The sequence below is a fragment of the Brassica rapa genome, chromosome A09 (genome assembly GCF_000309985.2).
Source record: "Brassica rapa cultivar Chiifu-401-42 chromosome A09, CAAS_Brap_v3.01, whole genome shotgun sequence".
Classification (NCBI taxonomy): domain Eukaryota; kingdom Viridiplantae; phylum Streptophyta; class Magnoliopsida; order Brassicales; family Brassicaceae; genus Brassica; species Brassica rapa.
Genome location: NC_024803.2, coordinates 582,847 through 600,635, shown reverse-complemented (window position 1 = coordinate 600,635; position 17,789 = coordinate 582,847). Strand labels below are relative to the sequence as shown.

At 38.9% G+C, this 17,789-nt stretch overlaps 3 protein-coding genes across 3 annotated transcripts; 1 reads left to right on the top strand and 2 right to left on the bottom strand.

Moving 5' to 3' along the window:
• Positions 1–931: 931 nt before the first annotated feature.
• Positions 932–9,498, bottom strand: LOC103836844 (vacuolar protein sorting-associated protein 8 homolog). Its single transcript, XM_009113137.3, has 19 exons — positions 7,951–9,498; positions 7,565–7,873; positions 7,196–7,435; positions 7,016–7,115; positions 6,788–6,945; positions 6,079–6,712; positions 5,601–5,665; positions 5,418–5,519; positions 5,177–5,319; positions 4,911–4,966; positions 4,128–4,777; positions 3,861–4,051; positions 3,470–3,776; positions 2,725–3,018; positions 2,543–2,652; positions 2,057–2,393; positions 1,591–1,986; positions 1,276–1,495; positions 932–1,188 (listed from the first exon to the last, which is right to left on the bottom strand). The coding sequence occupies exons 1-19, from the start codon at positions 9,301–9,303 to the stop codon at positions 1,157–1,159; spliced, it is 5,697 nt and encodes a 1,898-aa protein (XP_009111385.1). The 5' UTR covers positions 9,304–9,498; the 3' UTR covers positions 932–1,156.
• Positions 9,499–11,087: 1,589 nt separating this feature from the next.
• Positions 11,088–13,453, top strand: LOC117128291. Its single transcript, XM_033280388.1, has 2 exons — positions 11,088–11,645; positions 11,903–13,453. Exons 1-2 carry the CDS (start codon positions 11,088–11,090, stop codon positions 13,451–13,453), a joined length of 2,109 nt encoding a protein of 702 aa, XP_033136279.1.
• A 2,893-nt stretch (positions 13,454–16,346) lies between these two features.
• Positions 16,347–17,542, bottom strand: LOC103836845 (60S acidic ribosomal protein P1-2). The gene is made up of 3 exons (XM_009113138.2): positions 17,349–17,542; positions 17,129–17,205; positions 16,347–16,788 (listed from the first exon to the last, which is right to left on the bottom strand). Exons 2-3 carry the CDS (start codon positions 17,198–17,200, stop codon positions 16,519–16,521), a joined length of 342 nt encoding a protein of 113 aa, XP_009111386.1. The 5' UTR covers positions 17,201–17,205; positions 17,349–17,542; the 3' UTR covers positions 16,347–16,518.
• Positions 17,543–17,789: the final 247 nt, after the last annotated feature.

Here is a 17,789-nt window from a genome sequence, read left to right as displayed (position 1 = left end):
CAATGGTTAGGGTTGCTTAGAATATATATATATATATATATATATATGTATATTTTAACTTTATAGTATTCCGTGTCTATGAAAAAGTCCTGAATAATCTCCAAAAAAGTGGTGCAGCGTAATGATAGATTCTCACTCCGGGTATTCAAATGTACCCTAAAATAAGCTCATATTCGCGTGGTCACGGGATGAAGTGTAGTGTGGTATTTTTGAATCCAGATTGCTTAGTAATTCCAAAGTCCGTCTACCACTAAACCACCAGACACCGCATTGTAGTTTGCTTAGAATATTTTAGTTAATGAGTTTTTATGTTTTAGTTTATGAATTATGTTTTAGTATTTTCATTTCTATATTTTTTTTGTATTATGGTTATGATTAACTTGTATTAAAACATATAAATGTCATTATTGATTAATAAGAAAATTAACTTCTAAAAGTAACTTTATTTTCCAAAAAAGCTAAAGGTAAAGCGAAAGATTAGCCTAAATAATCTATCAGCTACTTCTTTCTTACGTCAAAATCAATTTATGTGGTTAAAAAAATCAATTTATGTTACGAGAAAGCAAGGTTCTATCATTGAGAAAATATTTAGAATTAGCATAACTTTTTATTCGAAGTGTTGCGATGGTAAACTAAAACACTAGTTTTTTGTTTTGTATATTCGGATTGGCTTGGCTCGGGATCTCATGACTTCCACGGTTTTGTATATTACGAGGAAGCAAGGTTCTATCATTGATGTTTCTTGAGCGTCGGCTTCAAAACCATTTTTATATCTAATTATTGTTCTTGCCATAAAGATCTCAAGTAACAAGAAACTATGCATATCATGTAATGATGAGCTCACATAACGTGCAAGAAGACCCAACGGCTTACTGTAATTCATTGGTTCACCAAGATCGCACTACTTTTGCTGAACAACTGGTCCAACAACTAGTTATAAACATCAGTATCTTGTAAATTTTATTACTCTTTTGGTAACTACTATACAATACATCAAGAAGTCAAATAAAGTTACCTTCCACTAAATGTTTTCTTCTAATTACACAACAGAACAAAAAAGTCTCACCACATAACAACTCTCGTGTCCTTCATGCCAATCAAGTTTGCTGTGACTAGGCCGCACCGGTTTCAGATATCAAATTGGTCAAAAACTTCCTTATCTTCTGCTCGTCTTCTCCTTTCCAAAAGCTTAACACAGTCGTAAAACATAACATCAATGTCAATCATAGTCCCATTTACCATACTCTTACTGGTCTACAAAAGCAAAAGACTTACCAAGTCTTGGCCGAAAGATAGATCCTTTTGCTTTCGTTTTCTTACTCATCAGTCCACTTTGGGATGGTTTCGAGTCTTTACCGCTGCTCTCTCCCGGTGTAAAACCCGAGACTCTGCTCACTTTCTCGTGGTACACAGCAGGAGGTGACAGCTTTAATCGAGGCAAGCTTTCTATCTGTACCAGTCTCTGATCTTTCTGTAGCTTGGTTAGCATTTCAAACTGCAGCGTTAAACGATAACAATAAGGTCTACTGTTATGCATTATTATTATTTTTGAGTTATAACAAAACATCTATTTATGGAGAGGTTGCTTACTCGTGATATTTGCTGGCTATGAGAATGATCGATCATTTCATTCTCATAAGAGTAAGGCGAAGCGCGTTGTGAAGTGCCGGTGTTTGAAGAAACTGTGCTTATCAGTCCATAGTCTAAGTAGAATGATTTACCTTTTGATGAACTCTGTGTGGTCTTCTTGGTCATACAAACAGGACAACCTGATGAAGATGTTTCACTCTCCGACACTTCACATTGCAGATGCGTTGCGTGGCCACAGTTGAAAACACGTACACGAAGAGTAGAGAACGTCTTGGTGAGAGGACAATTGCATATACAGCAAAGCAAACTTCTGGGTGCGTAACCTTGAGAAGCACCTTTCTTGAGTAAACTCATGGTGTAGAATGTATCCTCTTCGATTAAAGACTTTGCAGTATCCTGTCCAAAAAATAGTTTTAATAAAACATCTGAAGAGAGATCAACCAACTAAGAGATTGTACACACATACCAGTATTCTCCGCTCGAAGCCATATGTTCCAAGCATTCCCAGTATTGTAAGCTTGAAATCACCAAACTCTTGAGTACCGTTGTCAGAAAGAAGTTTTGACATGATTGTTGGAAGACGAACGTATCCTATCATTCCTTCAACAATCTCTTTGATAAACTGAGACATGAGCTTCCTCAGGATATGTGTACCGGCGACATTAGATCGCGGAATCCTCCACTTGATTGTGTCAACTGCTTCATCTACACACAGTTCCAATGATTTAACGCTGGAAGTGCCTTTGTTTATTTCATCGACAGTCCTTGGTTCCCGATATGAATCCATCAAAGGCTCTGAGAAACTGCGTGGAGCATGAAGGGGGCGAAACTACGATCATCATATGCCTCAATAAATAGCTAGTAGTGCTCGCTACAGGCTAGTTAACTCCAACATGATTTTAAATGCATATATGAAGAGAGTGAGTATTATCAGATGTATGATCAGGCTTACGTGTCAAGAAAGCGAAACCAAAGAATCTCTGACTCTTCAGGATTAAGGCGAGGAGTGTTGCGTTGGCACAATCCTATACAGGCTTGCAGAACACCTTGTATGTCATTTACCTGAAGGATTAGAAACAGCATCAGACAGCGAAACAGAGAGCGAATTTTATTACTGTTAATAAATGTACGGACCTCCTTCAACTCTAGAGCGCTGTTGGATTGTTCCAAGGTGGCTACTTCGCTAGCACCCAACTTTAGTTCTGATATTAGGCAAGCCACTGCGTTTTCAAGCGCGACAAAATTTTCACTGAGTCCAGAGAGTGTAAGTGACAAAGCACTTGCTGCATCACCGACCCTCTCCAAGAGAAATGCTGCTGCATCTGCAATTCCATATTTCTGGCAGAGGCGTAGACAGTGTTCCACCCTGTAGTTGTCAAACGTTTCGAGGAATCTCAAGACTGACTTCGGTTCATACTTGCATAATAGCTGTAAGAATTAAACAAAGAATCATAAGCACTGAAACAGTGGGATGATTCCAAATAATCCCAAGGACACATATAAAAAAGAGCAATCAAGAACAAGCTGTGAGCTCGCAAGCATATCACTTTGCCAGGAAAGGTAATATAAACCAAACAAATATACGTTGAAATATTAGCAAAGAAATTACAATCATGCAAATTCTGCAGAATATTTGAAAACATTTTCAAAATCACAATTAAAGAGGTAAAGGATACTTTGGCAGACCTAACAAGTGCTCACTGGCTTCTGTAGTTAGTCACAAAGCAAAAAAGAAAAAAAAAGTTTCCACAAGGCAGACTTCCAAGAGAACTTATATCTATTAGATAGTTACCATTAAGATTTAAGTAATGCATTTGATAAGGTAAAATCGAGACAGCAGAGAGAGATTCAATTGAAATGGTTTTCATAAGTGCTATACCTCCAAGTAAAGCTCAATCATGTCATCAGTCACATTGACTGGATTATCTTGAATGAATTTGGGAAAGCCATTAAGTCCTTCCAAATAAAGCTCAGCCTCTTTGGGTATATTCCTTCTAGTGTTTTCACCCAAACTGTCCACCGCTTCATGTTTTCTTAGACGAGAAAAATCAAGACTCCCAGACAAGTAAACCTCGATGACAGTCTTGAGATAAAGGAACATGCTTCTTGGATGAGAATGGAGCTGCTCTTGAATGCGTGTGATGTTGTCTTTCAGATTATCAATGATCAGGAAGAATGTTCCCTCTCTGCAAAAAAGCCAGACATTCAAATATTATCCGAGTCCACTATACCTAATCAATAGAAGAATAAATCCACCTATAGTTAGTTACCTGCTCAATTCAAGGAGCTCAGGAATCCTATCAATTACTGCAGATTGAAAAGCTGTGAATTCATTCCCATTCAACTGCGAAAGCATCTTGTTCACATAGCAAAACGAATGTATGGGTTCCTCTTCCTCTTTCATGTAGCTTTCTAAAGCAGCAACGTACCGTCGACCAATAGTATGAATATAGCCACAGACCTGAAAATTAAAGACCATAAACAGAGATTAAGGAGAATATTGCAGAGTGAGCATCGTAAGTCTACCAAAAGGATACCTGATAAAAATGTGCCTTCTCACAAAGCTGAGATACATAAGCTACATCCCAATCAGTCACCGGTACGGCTTGCAGAAGGTTTAGAAATTGGTTCTCTCTCATTTTAGGAGACATGTTATAAGTCGGAAGAATGTGATCTGATGTTAAGTAGTCTAAAATCTGTGCCAATACGCTCTTGGGAATACTAGCTCTTCCACGTGCTGCATAATATGCAACAAACTCAAATAGATGACTCGTATCTTCCTTAGAGGGCCACTTTTTATCTGATTTTGAATCATCTGGATCCCCAGATTCATCAAGTTGACTAAAGCCCCCATCAATAATATGAACTAGGGCCTCTATCACATTCTGGATCAACATATCGTTACATCTATCTTCCGGGATACTGCCATCGGTCTTGGACTCGAAACTTACTTCACCAGACTCCAGCAAAAGGGTCTCATGATCTACCATTTCACTTTCTGCAAATGCATATCTTAGGACATCTAAAGTGGCTTCAGTATCCAACTCTAGCAGATGGTAGAGGTTCAAGTAAATCCGTGGAGATGATACACATCTACTAGATTCGTGGGAGTTTGATTTCTCCAGTAGAAACTGAATCAACTCAGTCCTAAGGGATGGTAAGCGCGTAGGAACCAGGGTTCCATGCCCTGCAGATAAAACCCAAAATAAGATCATGTTTGTGAGAGGAAAATGACTATATAATTTAATAGGTTATCACCGGATAATATACTAAGTCAATTGCAGATCAAAACATTCAGTGAAACCATAGTAGAATCCTACCTGGTGGAAAAGCCAAACCAAGAAAGCAGTACTTTAGATAAACAAGCATTCGGTACCTGAATAAGAAACAGATGGAAAAAAAGACTCGTCAGTAATAATGCTGCACACTATACCTTCGTTTATGTAACCAATTATGTTGCGTTATACAGAAAATATTGCAATTAGATATATGCATATATGCAATGGCTGTAGACCTTATGCTCAAGTTCAGTTTGCACATAAGTTTTATCAGCCGGAACAAAGTGCAACGAATTCACATAACATACCCAATGGCTGTAGACCTTTGTCTCTCACTGTTCCGGAAGACAATCAAAAGCTCCTCCAGAGGTGACCTGAAATCATCCAACCCTTTGTTGAAAAGATAGAGTAAGGCCCCATAAAGCCCATGCTCACGGCAAATTCTGACAACCTAAGTACCAATGAGGAAAATATCAATATTCAACCATAATACTACATCAACTTATTGAAGAAAAGACCAAACGGACACGTGGAATTGTCTGCAAAGACCTGATTGAAATCTAAGGAAGAAATATCCATGTGAAGAACACACTGCTCAATTCTTTGTAGCCATCCTTTCCTACTATAATGTTCTACCAGAGCTTGCATAATCTGAGATGAAACAAAGAAAAATTACAAAACAAATACCACGAAACTCTTGAGGAAATAACTTATAACTGCACAAAAAGATACCTCTGGAGGAAGCGATCCAAGCATATCCTTTAGAATATAAGGCTCCAAAAGCTCCAAAAATGTATCTAGACACAAGGAAGTTAATAGTCAACAACCAGTTAAACCAAGATCACACTTGTGCGCAAAAAGAACAGCAGGTTCCAAAGCACGTGTATGCTGCACTACTGTAAGAATTTAAAAAAAAAGTAACGGAAAAGATACATGTTACGCAGCAAAACATATATGTGTATGTGTATGCATTATGCATTATTAAAATGGCACTAAACAAAGGGGATACCAACATAAGCTATTCCAAGATCGGTAGACTAAAGCTCTTTAAGGATTTAAGAGAAGAAAGAAACCGAACAAGATAACCTATACGTAACTAGTCTCAGTCATATTTGAAACATTTAAATAGTTGGAATGGTATTAAATCCCTTCCTTGATAAAACGTAGCACCAAATAAGGGAGTTGATGGATATATATCTGAAATATATACCTCTTTGTTGTACAGCCACAAATCTGGAAAATATCTCATCGAAGAGCAAATCCATCCTGTTAATATGAACACAGAATTCAACGGCAACACCACCAACACGATTGTATTGTTCTTCTATCTCTAAATTGACATTATTGGTTCCACTGCTTGGCTCATTAGTTACTCCATTCTTTTCAATCTGACTGGAAAATGCTATTGTGATATAAGAAAATACTTCATCTACATAGGAACGTAGCAACTCTGCTAAACTGGGTGCTATTGCTTCCCTTATGGCGTCCACAGTTTTGGGGAGGTCAACAACTCCATGAGCTTGCCCATTAAAAAGTGACATTGCCATGTTAAAAGCACCCATCCAGTCACCTCCTCTCCTTAAAACATCAACCCGCTCCTTCCATGGCAAAAGTCTGGAGATAACAAGACGTGCAGTCCCGAGAATGTATACTGAAGCCCCTCTGACACCCACAGAGTTGTGATAAGCTTTCTCAGGATTTCCAAAGACGTTTGTAAAGTACGTATGATAAGAAATCAGGTCATTCCCTGAAGAACCATCCACAGAAAAGCTTGTCTGGTGAATTACCACACCATCTCTTGTGAACAGATATAAATGGCCCGTCACAGTTGGGATCACCAGCAACTGAGTATGCAGAGAAAAACAGAGAACTCATGAATATGCATTTGCTTAGATACTTATCTATATTCGTATACAAACCTGATCGTCCAGCCAAACCACACCAATAGCAGCACTGTCAAGCGACCATTTGGCACATTCCTTTAATTTTGATTTTACCAACTTGGCAACCTGAACTCTACGATCCCAGGCAATGGCAAGAAACGAAACCCTATCTTTAGCCTCCTTAGAAGAGTTTTCTGCAAAAAATTTAAACAAGGTCAGTATAAGCAACGTACACAGTTTTAATGGGAGAAGAATCATGATTACCCATTGAACATTTCCAGGCCGTGTATGGCATGGAACCCTCCCGAACCCCTTCAGGCCTAGGAAGTTGTGCATACACCTCCAGATCTGGAATGAGCTTTACCTGTACAAAACAGAAGAGGCTCATTTTTAGAAGCGTAATCGGTACATTGAATATGAAAAATATATATATGGAATCCTTACCACCAGTACAGTTTGATAGGTTACAAATACGACAACCCCTTCTTCCACCGCTGACGAATCCTCATTAAAGAGCTTCCAACTTGAATCAACCCCAACAACACCCCCCACCATGCTGCTTATACTGCTGGATGGAGTTGCAGTGTTACCCGCCTTAGAAGAGGCCAAGGAGCTTCCAAAATATTCATCAGGAAGAGGTGATGCCGATAGGACCATTCCATTTTTTTGTCCATCGAGAAGACACTGATGCAACCAAAACAAGGCGTACAAACCCATTCATCAAAGTCAGTAAGGCTGAACAAGACACCCGTTTATAACAGACACAAAATCATAAGCAAACATGAGTTTACAAAAAAAAATAACTAAATTTACCTGCGTTTTTACTGTATACATATTCAACAGCAGAGTCCAGGAGAAAGTATGTTTGAAAACAACACCCTTATTGTCACTTGTAATTACTTTGAATATGCGAGAGCCTTGAGAATCCCGGCCTAGAAAAAACGCATATACTACTGGTGCAGTGTGTTCGGTGATCACTTTTGCTGCCGACGCTCTCTGCACGTCCCAAACTGTAACATGTCCATCACCATACCCAGCTAGCAGGAGTCCCCCTTGCTGATTGAAGCAAACTGAGGTAACCGGAGAATGCGATCTTTCTCCTTGTAAACCAAGCCAAATCATCTACAATTTTGTAAACAAAAATGTAAATAATTTGAGCACATAACCTATAAATAGACATAAGTAACATTGTAGACAACCTTTGATTCCATCTGATCTGCAGTATCAGAAGAATATTTACTAGGTACAACGACGATGACCCCCTTGGACGTACCCACCGCAATAAAATTCAAATGAACAGCCAAAACCTGAGGAGAACCATGGTCTCGCTTAAATGCCTGCGATGAAATCGTTCGGCTGATGATATTGCTAGTATCAACATCAAAGTAACCTAGATTCGTCGAACCAATCTTAACACCCTCAAGTCTCATTGGCTGAGCAGCAGCTCCTTCCTCCCAATGCAAACCAGTATATGCTTGTTTCTTCTCAAACTCTTCAGCCAAGACAAGCTGCTTCCTAAAAGATCGTGACTTTAGCTTCTCCCTTTTACTCATCCTCTCTTTTTCCATCTCCTCAATCCTCTCTTCTACAAGCTCCGAAATGCCGGACACTGAGCTTCCATCATCAGGAATAAAAGCATCATCACCTCCCTCCTCTTCTTTAGCATCATTCTTATTAACATCGCCATCACTTGACTCCTCATCATTACTTACCTTAACATCATCAGAATTTTCATTCAAATTTTGAGACTCTAAAGACTCCGCAGAAGGAGCTACAAGCATTGCGTCAGCATCTCCTGCTTCCGTTGCGGCCATCCCCTCTTGTTCTGTAGAGACTTCTTCTTCAACATCAACACCAGAGGAGGAAGTTACTAAGTCAGGCTTTGAGTTTTTCTCATAATCATCAATATCACTAGCTTGAACTTCCATTACTTTAGCTTCGTTATCTTGACTTGCAACTACAACTCCATCATCCTCATCCTCTAAGCGAGATTCTCTATCAAAAGAAGGATTCTCAATTCCAGCAGAATCACCATTTGATGATAAAACTTCGTGATCATCTTCATCTTGATTCGAACTAGATTCTCCAGCGCCGCTCAAAAGCAACTCGCTACTGGCACTACTAGCTCTCCTCGACTTGATGATAGCGGCGTGCGGCGTAGGCACCAATCTGGAAGCAGCCACAGCCGCCGCAAGCGCCGCGCCGGGCTTCACATTGGACCTCACTCCCGCGAACAGCGACGGCAACGGCAACTGCCTCAATGAAGTAGACGGCGCCGGATTCCGCCGCGCCGGATCGGTTACGCTGGGGAATCCGCGAAGTAATTCAGATTGAGGGCGGCGACTCGGATCGTTTTGATTCCGGCGGTTAAGCTGCTCTCTGAGTAACGGCGGAGATGGTGGTGGAGAAGAGGAGGGAGATGAAGAGGTGGAGGCGTTGAGGATTTCGTCGATTGTACGATGAGGAACGGAGGAAGGATCCGAATCGGGTTCGGAGTCGGAGTCGGATACTAGAAACGAGTCGAGATCGAGTTCCACGTGGGAGTTCTTCATATTGATGAACTTTCTCTTAGTCTCTGTTGAGTCAAGTACCCGATTGGTTCTCTCCGACGGACTCGTCACCGCCGATGATCTGAGAAAAAAAAACGAGCTAATAAGAAGAAAAAAAAAACAAAAATAAGTTAAGAAATGAAAACTTCTGGGTGAGGGAGAGGGTTTCTAATTATTTATATTAGAGCATAATTATCTCTAGGTATGGGCATTTTACCCAGACCGAAGACCCGATCTGAAACCGACCCGAAAAAACCTGGTTCGGATAGGAACCGACCCGATCAAATTACTCTATCGGGTCTTGTTGCAGAGGACCCGCGGATCTTGGACCCGACCTGACCCAAACCCGAAATTCGATAGATACCCGAATTAATAATGTAAATTAAATAAAATGTATCAAGTGGGAATCAAAGACGGGTTATTTGTCTAGAGAACATGGAGGTCAACCATTAGGAGACAATGAATTATTGTTGTATCTCGCATAGTTTAGTATATATACACATTTTAATATAATAAAAACACAAATTTTGAATAAAATTTTGAATATTTTCGGATATATAAATATTTTTAGATATTTTTTTTTGTATTTTTAGGTCTTTTTTAGATCGAATCCGAACCGAATCCGACTCGAAACAGAACCGAATTAATAAATTCTAACTACCCGAATGAGTTTAACTATCTAAGACCCGACCCGGATACGTCACGATCCGAACCGATCCGGAACCGAAAATTTGAAATTATCCTATCGGATCCTAAAGATCCGAAAGATCCAAACCCGAAAGGATCTAATCCGAAGCCGAAACGAATGCCCAGGCCTAATTATCACATATATTCTGTTTTTTTTTAATTATTAGTCAGGCCACTTCTATAAGTTACTATGGTTTTAGAACATCATGATTAATTATTTAACTCCTACGGATTTGCACTGTTAAAATAAAATTTCTAGTTACAAGCACTGTTAAAACAACATTATTAATTATATATAACTCTCAGAGCATCAACTGGTATTTTTTATAGGGAAAACTGTTTTTTTAGAGCAAAAAAATAGTAACTATGTCCCTTTAGACTAATCTATATTTTGTGTCATATTTTCCTATAATACCCTTTAATATTTATGAAAATAATTTTAATAAATAGTTTTACAAACAAAAAAAATTTGGAAAAATAGTAACATTTGTTAAAATACATATATGAACTTAATGGTATATTTTCCAGTTATAAAAAAGTTATAATTATAAATTTCAGATTATGTTCTAAAAAAAGTAGAAATGACATTCTACGAAGTAGAAAACGAAATCTACTTTTTTCATTGAATCTACAATATTTAGAATACGTGATCTACGTAAATAGGAGTATTCTACAAATATGTAGAATACACATTCCGCGCTTAACCTAGCATTCTACAATTCTTAGAAATCAAAATCTACACATTAATCTAATTCTAAAACATGTAGAAACCGACTTCTACAGATTTACTATAAATCTAAAACATGTAGAAATCAAATTCTAAACATTACTATAATTCTAAAAAACTGTAGAAATTGATTTCTACATATTAGTTGTATTCTACGGATAAGAAATCAGTTCCTAAAAATATGGAAACAAAATATTTGAGAATATTCACTTTTATTTTTTAAAAAAAAATCGATTTTTAAAAAAAAAAAAAAAAAAAACGAAAAAGAACAAAAAAAAAACGACAAAAAATACCTTGGCAACCTTCTTAGCCGTCTTCTATATTCCATTGATTGTTCACAAAATTTTCACAAAATTTTCACATTATTTCTACCATGATTCATGTCTATGCTTCATGTGGTGTTTGGGAATTGGTTGTATCTTCAGGTTGGAGTTTTAATGTTGATAAAAAGAAAGGGGGAAGGTTACTTGCTTTGGAATTGAAGTCTTCTCTGGAAGAGTTACAGAAAATTGTTATAGAGGATTTTGGTTTTGAAGAAACAGATGCTGATTTGGAGTTGAGTTACCTTCCTATTGGATTGATCAATTCATCAAATTGTCCACCAGTGATCATTGGAAACTCAAGGCAAGTTCAAAATTTTCTAGGGTTTTGTAAGAAGCATCAGTCAACTCAATTGTGTGTCAGCTATAAAGCAAAGCAAGGAAATCCAAATAAGATCGACATTGATCTTAATAAGATGCCAACTGATGCAAGCACTAGTGAAGAGAACAAGCGAAATCCTTGTGACATTGGGACCGCTTCAAATACTGTTAAGGGGGCTAAGCATAACGAGAAGAAGAAAGGGAAGATGAAGCAAAGTGAAGTTGATGGAGATGATTATGATGCTGACAAGCATAACGAGAAGAAGAAAGGAAAAATGAAGCAAGACGAGGTTGAAAGAGATGATGATGATGCTGAGAAGATCAATGCTGAAAAAGAAAACAGAGAAAAATTGGCAAAGAGTCAGGTGGTCGAATTGGTTAAGACGGGAGATCTTTTCCTCAACAAAACAGTTTTGAAAGCGAGGTTTGAGTTATGTGCAATGAAGCATAACTTTCACTACACAGTTACCAACTCCAATAAATCAGTTTGGTGTATTAGATGCGCTGATAAGGTGTGCTTTTGGGTGCTCGAGCTGAGTGTTTGAAGGGCTCCACATATTTTATTATTAAGAAGTATGTCGGTGTACATTCCTGCGCACCTTCAAACAAAACCAGTGCCGGAAGGACAGCTTCAGCGAAAACGATAGGCAATCTGATAATGCATAAATATGAAGGTATCAAGGAAGGGCCTAAAGCGAAAGATATTGTTCAGATTATGCGCAATGATTATGGATGTGAGATCTCTGAATCTTTAGCATGGGATTCCCGTGAATATGCAGTCAACGCTGTTAGAGGTATTCCAGAGGAAAGTTATGGGAAAATACCAAAATATTTGCACATGCTGCGAGAGGCCAATCCGGGTACACATTCCTCTTACAAGACTGACGTCGATGGTAGATTTCGATATCTGTTTATAGCGTTTGGTCAATCGATCAGAGGCTTTAACACAGTCATGAGGCGTGTCATTGTTGTCGATGGAACATTCTTGAAGAGTAAATTCAAAGGGGTGCTACTGGTTGCAACTGCTATAGATGGAAATTCAAATTTATATCCTATTGCATTTGGGATAGTAGACTCTGAGAATGAGCAGTCTTGGGAATGGTTTATGAGAGAATTAAAAGTTGTTGTTGCTGATGATAATGGTTTGGCTTTTATTTCGGATAGACAAGTGTCAATAGCGAAGGCAGTGGAGAAAGTGTATCCCCTAGCGAGACACGGTATCTGTATTCATCATTTGTTGAATAATGTGATATCATATTTCAAGGGGAAGGGATTAGCTGGGTTGATTTCTAAGGCTTCAAAGGCTTATAGAGTGGTTGATTTCAAGAAGACGTTTGCTCATGTTTGCAATATCAGTCCAGCAATTGGAACGTATCTTATGGAAGCAGATGTCAGAAAGTGGGCTAGATGTCAATTTCATGGATACAGGTATGACATTAGGACAAACAATCCTGCAGAGTCGATAAATTCTGCGTTGCGTTCGCCGAGAGAGTTTCCCGTAATTCCTTTGTTGGACAGTATTAGAGAAATGCTGACACGTTGGTTTTTTAAGCGTAAGAAGTTGATTTCAAAGCACACCCACCGTTTGACCATAGATGTGGAGGAAAAGATTGATAGGAGAATTGGAAAGGGGAAAACTTTCGCAGTTTACCCTGTAACCGATAGCCAGCTGCTTGTTAAAGGCGATACAATTGACTGCTTTGTTGATTTGGACAAACGGACTTGTTCTTGTGGGAAGTACGACCTCTCGAAAATCCCTTGTAGACACGCAATAAAAGCTGGTTTCTTTGTTGGTAGAGAACCATATACATTGACTGATTTTTTGTATACCACGGGAGCTTGGAGAGAAGCTTATCAAGAAAGCATAAATCCCATTTCAGTTCCTGAAGATGGTTGGTCTGTCCCACAAGTTGTGGAAAATTCTGAAGTGCTACCGCCTGAGACAAGAAGATCTCTTGGAAGAAATAGAAAACGCAGATATGAAACTGTTGAAGACAAAATCCGATCATCACAAGGATCACAGGGGGGTCAGTCTCGTAAGTGCAGTAGATGTGGTCTTGGTGGTCATAATAGAGCAACTTGCAAGATGCCAATATAGTGGATTTGTTGGCTGTGTTCTTCACAATTTAGTGAAATTTTAACAAACTTCTTTTGCTTGATTTCTAGTAACTTTGTTTCTGTTTGTGACAACTTTGTTTCAGTTTTTCAGATTATATTTGCTTGAATATTAGTAACTTTGTTTCAGTTTGGGAGGACTTTGTTTAATCTTCATGCCGTATTAACTTGGTTAGGAGATCTGATTCAATCAATCCCTTAAACAAACTGTGATGTCCACGAAGTGTGGATCGATCGATCTGTATATTGAACGGTCGATCCATTGGTCGATCCTGATCAATATGCAAAACAAACAAAAACACGGACAATCTTTTGATCGACCTGGTATAGTTCTCTCGATCGGCAAAGCTCGATCTCGTCCCGACCGATCGATCGAAATTCGGACCGATCGATCCGCAATATGGATCGATCGGTTGCCCTTTGGAACGATCGATCCCATACTCTGATACATCCTATTTGAACCGAATTTAACTCAGCAAAATAGAAAGAATATGATAAAAACCTCCATTTATCCTCTCCTACATGACTATAATTAATAGAATGATAACTTACCATAGGTTATATAATTAATCAAAGTTATGATCCAAACTGGACTAATAAAACATGCAAACAATCGAGATCCGAATTCGAAATGCGCAGAAAACTTAAAAAACCGGTGGAATACAATGGAAAGATATAACTGATACTGATCATTGGTGGTCGTCAGGACTGCAGCTCCTACTCTGTCCTGGTGCTCGTCTGCTCCTATGGAGGCGTGAACCTCGCTCTTCATCGGTTGCTTCATCAGATGGTTCATTTTCTGCGTCGTCTCTAGTCATATCAGCTGCCTCTGAAGTCTTTGGAGCGCGGCAGCAGGAAGGAGTAGGTGGACATCTAATCTTTGCGAGTGCACCCCACACAGTCTGCATCATCGTCGAGAGCTTGATTAATGTATCGGCAGTCCATGCGAACTGCTGCTGCTGTGTACCATCTAATGGTGGTGCTCCAGAATCAAACTGACCAGTATATGGTGGTAACAAATACTCCATAGAAGGGTTTGGAGTATGATCGACTGAGATATCCGGAATGGTGTCATCCTCACATTGTGTCTGTGCAGGACCAGAAGAAGAAGAACCACGACGACGTTTTGAAGCTGGTGGAGGAGGCGTGTAAAGAACTTCAGCAGGAGGCTTGAATTCCATGTTCTCCACAGACGTCAGAGATGTGATAGCGGGTTGTGGAAGCTTGCAGTGAAGGATTGTCCCATCAGGCATGGTAAAACGGTAAATTGTACCAGAATGAAGGATCTTGGTGTTTAGGAAGAACTGGGCATCAAATCTGTCAACCGTATCCACACAAGGAGTATCCGAAAGATCAATACCATGGTGCATGAAGATCCGAGTAAGTAGACTGCCAATAGACTCATCCAAAGGCTTCCTGTCAAGAGGACGAAGACCCCTAAACTTCCTTTCAAACAACATCTGAGCAAACAATGCTCCCATGCTCTCATAGGTACATAGGAAACATTGTACGGAGTGATGTGGAGATGCTTCTGTATTGTCAATGACTGCACGGCCTTGACAATCCGAGGAATAAGCTGCGCGAAAGCTTCCACTTCCTTGATTTTTTTTTTACCCCCGCAGTCAAACACCTGGATATTCCTAGTCACAAAACTGATGCATAAAGCAATCCAATGGTTGCAATTGACCCAGACAGGAACGTACATCCGATCCACATCGACATTCCACAACATTTGTGTTCTTCCATGGGAAGGCAGTTCACCTTTACCGTATTGCAGTAGTAATGGATCCATAGTGTATTTTTTAATTCCCTTACAGAAATTCTGGTAATCCTTAGCAATGAGGTCGCTGAAGACGCATGTCATGAAAGCAACACGATCTACAAAATGGGATCTTTCATAACTTCATCGAATTCTGGTTCCATTTTTTCTTTTAGCAACTCGAGAAGTTTTAGTCGGCAGCTGTTATTAATCTTCTTAACCTGAGGTTCCAATCCCTCACCGTATAAACGATTAGGCAACTCCAACTCCATACCTGAAATTTGAAAACAATACAACATATATCTATTAATAACAAAAACCTAAAATCCCTAAATCTATCCCGAAAATATGATTTAAACCATGATTGTGTACAAAATCTTCTCTAATCATCACCTTAACACATGATTGAAGTCTAAATATCTTAACTAACTCAAAAATCTACCTTTTACCTTTCTAATTTCAAACTCTAAAAAGAAGTGGAGATAGAGTTTCATACCTTTGCAGAACGAACTAAAGAGTGATAGATTCGTAAAAAGCTCACGAAATTGTATGAGTTAGGCCAAATAATCGTCCAAATCAGAGAATTGAGTGAGTTAGGGTTAATGAACTTTGGGTGAGAATTTGATTTTCTCTCCCTTTGTTCGTGAATGGGAAATTAAGGGTTTTGTCCCAGAGAAATCGAGCTTAAAAATTGAAATCATGCTTGGTCGGTTCAAATCAAGTGGGAATCAACCCGGATATAATCATACAAAACCAAAAAAATCGATTTGGGATTCTTTCCTGGGCACGGGATCGATCGATCTATTCTTAGTGGATCGGTCGATCTGTAAGGAATCGACCTTCGCCGATCGAGTGAAATGGACCAGGTCGATCAGTATATATTTCGCGTTTTTTTTTGTTCTGAATAATTATCGGGATCGAGCGATCCACTGTAACTTGTAAATCTGGATCGATCGATCCCGCTTGTCGAACTCATTATTTATCTTTTTCAAAAAATTACAATTTTAAGGGCATTACTGCCATTTTCGAAAAAATTAGTCTAATAGGACATAAAGTAGTACAGATTAGTCTAAAGGGACATAGTTACTTTTTTTTGCTCTAAAAAAACAGATTTCCTTTTTTTATAATCTTAATTTAAAGATCAAATTGAGACTGCAAATTCGAAGTCGAGTACATAAATAGAGCAAATAGACCAAAGTGTAGTAGCAATTTCGAAAATGCCAAAACTGAAAATCTCAGATCAACTAAAGCGACAGAACACATAGCAAGGAGTAAAACAAAGGAGAAATCTAATCGAACAAGCCGAATCCAAGATCTCCATCGCTCTCTTCTGCTGGCTCGTCCTTCTTCTCCTCCTTGGCAGGGGCAGCAGCTGCGGCTCCTCCACCAGCAGCGGGGGCGGCAGCAGCAACAGGTGCACCACCTCCACCTCCACCAGCACCGACATTCATGATGAGGTCGGTAACGTTACGCTTCTCGGCCATCTTGGCGAATAGCATTGGCCAGTATGACTCAATCTCGACACCAGCGGCTTTGACCAAAGTCGCAATCTTGTCAGACTGTAGACAATAGGGTCAACAAAATAAACATAAGCAAAACATACTTACTTAACAAATAACAAAGACACTCTACTAACACAGAATGTTCACAAATAAGAACTATTAGTATAGTACTATTAACATAACATTCAAGAAGTAATACAGAACTAACAATGCTAAGTTATATTCAGGGTAATCGCTAGATAATAAAACACAACACCATAAGCCTAATCAGACAACCTAAAGAAAGCTTTTATGATAATAAGCTGAAAATGAGTATTTATTTCGACACATGATCAAGAGAATTAATTGAAAACAAATAGCTAACAGAAGAGAAGAGATCTAAAAGAAGAAAGATTACAGTGATGGAAATGCCCTCGTCCTCAAGGATCATAACAGCGTAGCTGCAAGCAAGTTCTCCGACCGTCGACATTGTCTCTACAGCAACATAAAACAACAGACGGTTTCAAATCTAAAAAACAGCAAAATAAAAACATATATATTATAACAAAAGATTTACAAATCAATCTAACCAGAGGACTAGTGAGTAAACAGTAACGTAGAAGAAGAAGAACAAGTACCTAAGATTGCGATTGGAACCCTCGGCAAATTTCTTAGATGGCGCCGCTTAAAAGACAAGACTAGGGTTTGCAGTGTTTCAATCGAGATTTATAAATAAAGCACCTCCAGAAATGTTAGGCTTAGGGTTTCTCAGAAAGCCCATTTAAAACTTTTGAACCAATTGGGCCTTCTTTCAGCTTTTCTATTAACCGAGTCAGCTAAGCTTGCCCATTTTAAGTCGATCCGAATTCGGAACCGATCCGAAAATACAGGTTTAGGTCTGAGTCCATACTAAAATACTTATTGGGTCTCTTATTTTTAGATCCGCGGATCACGGTCCAGGTCTTACCCGAGATCCAATGGGATATCCAAAGAACTCGAAACTTATTGTATATCTATCTTATTGAAACTGAAGTACAAAATGAGATTGTTTGGAAACATGTATATGAGTTTAAAAAATA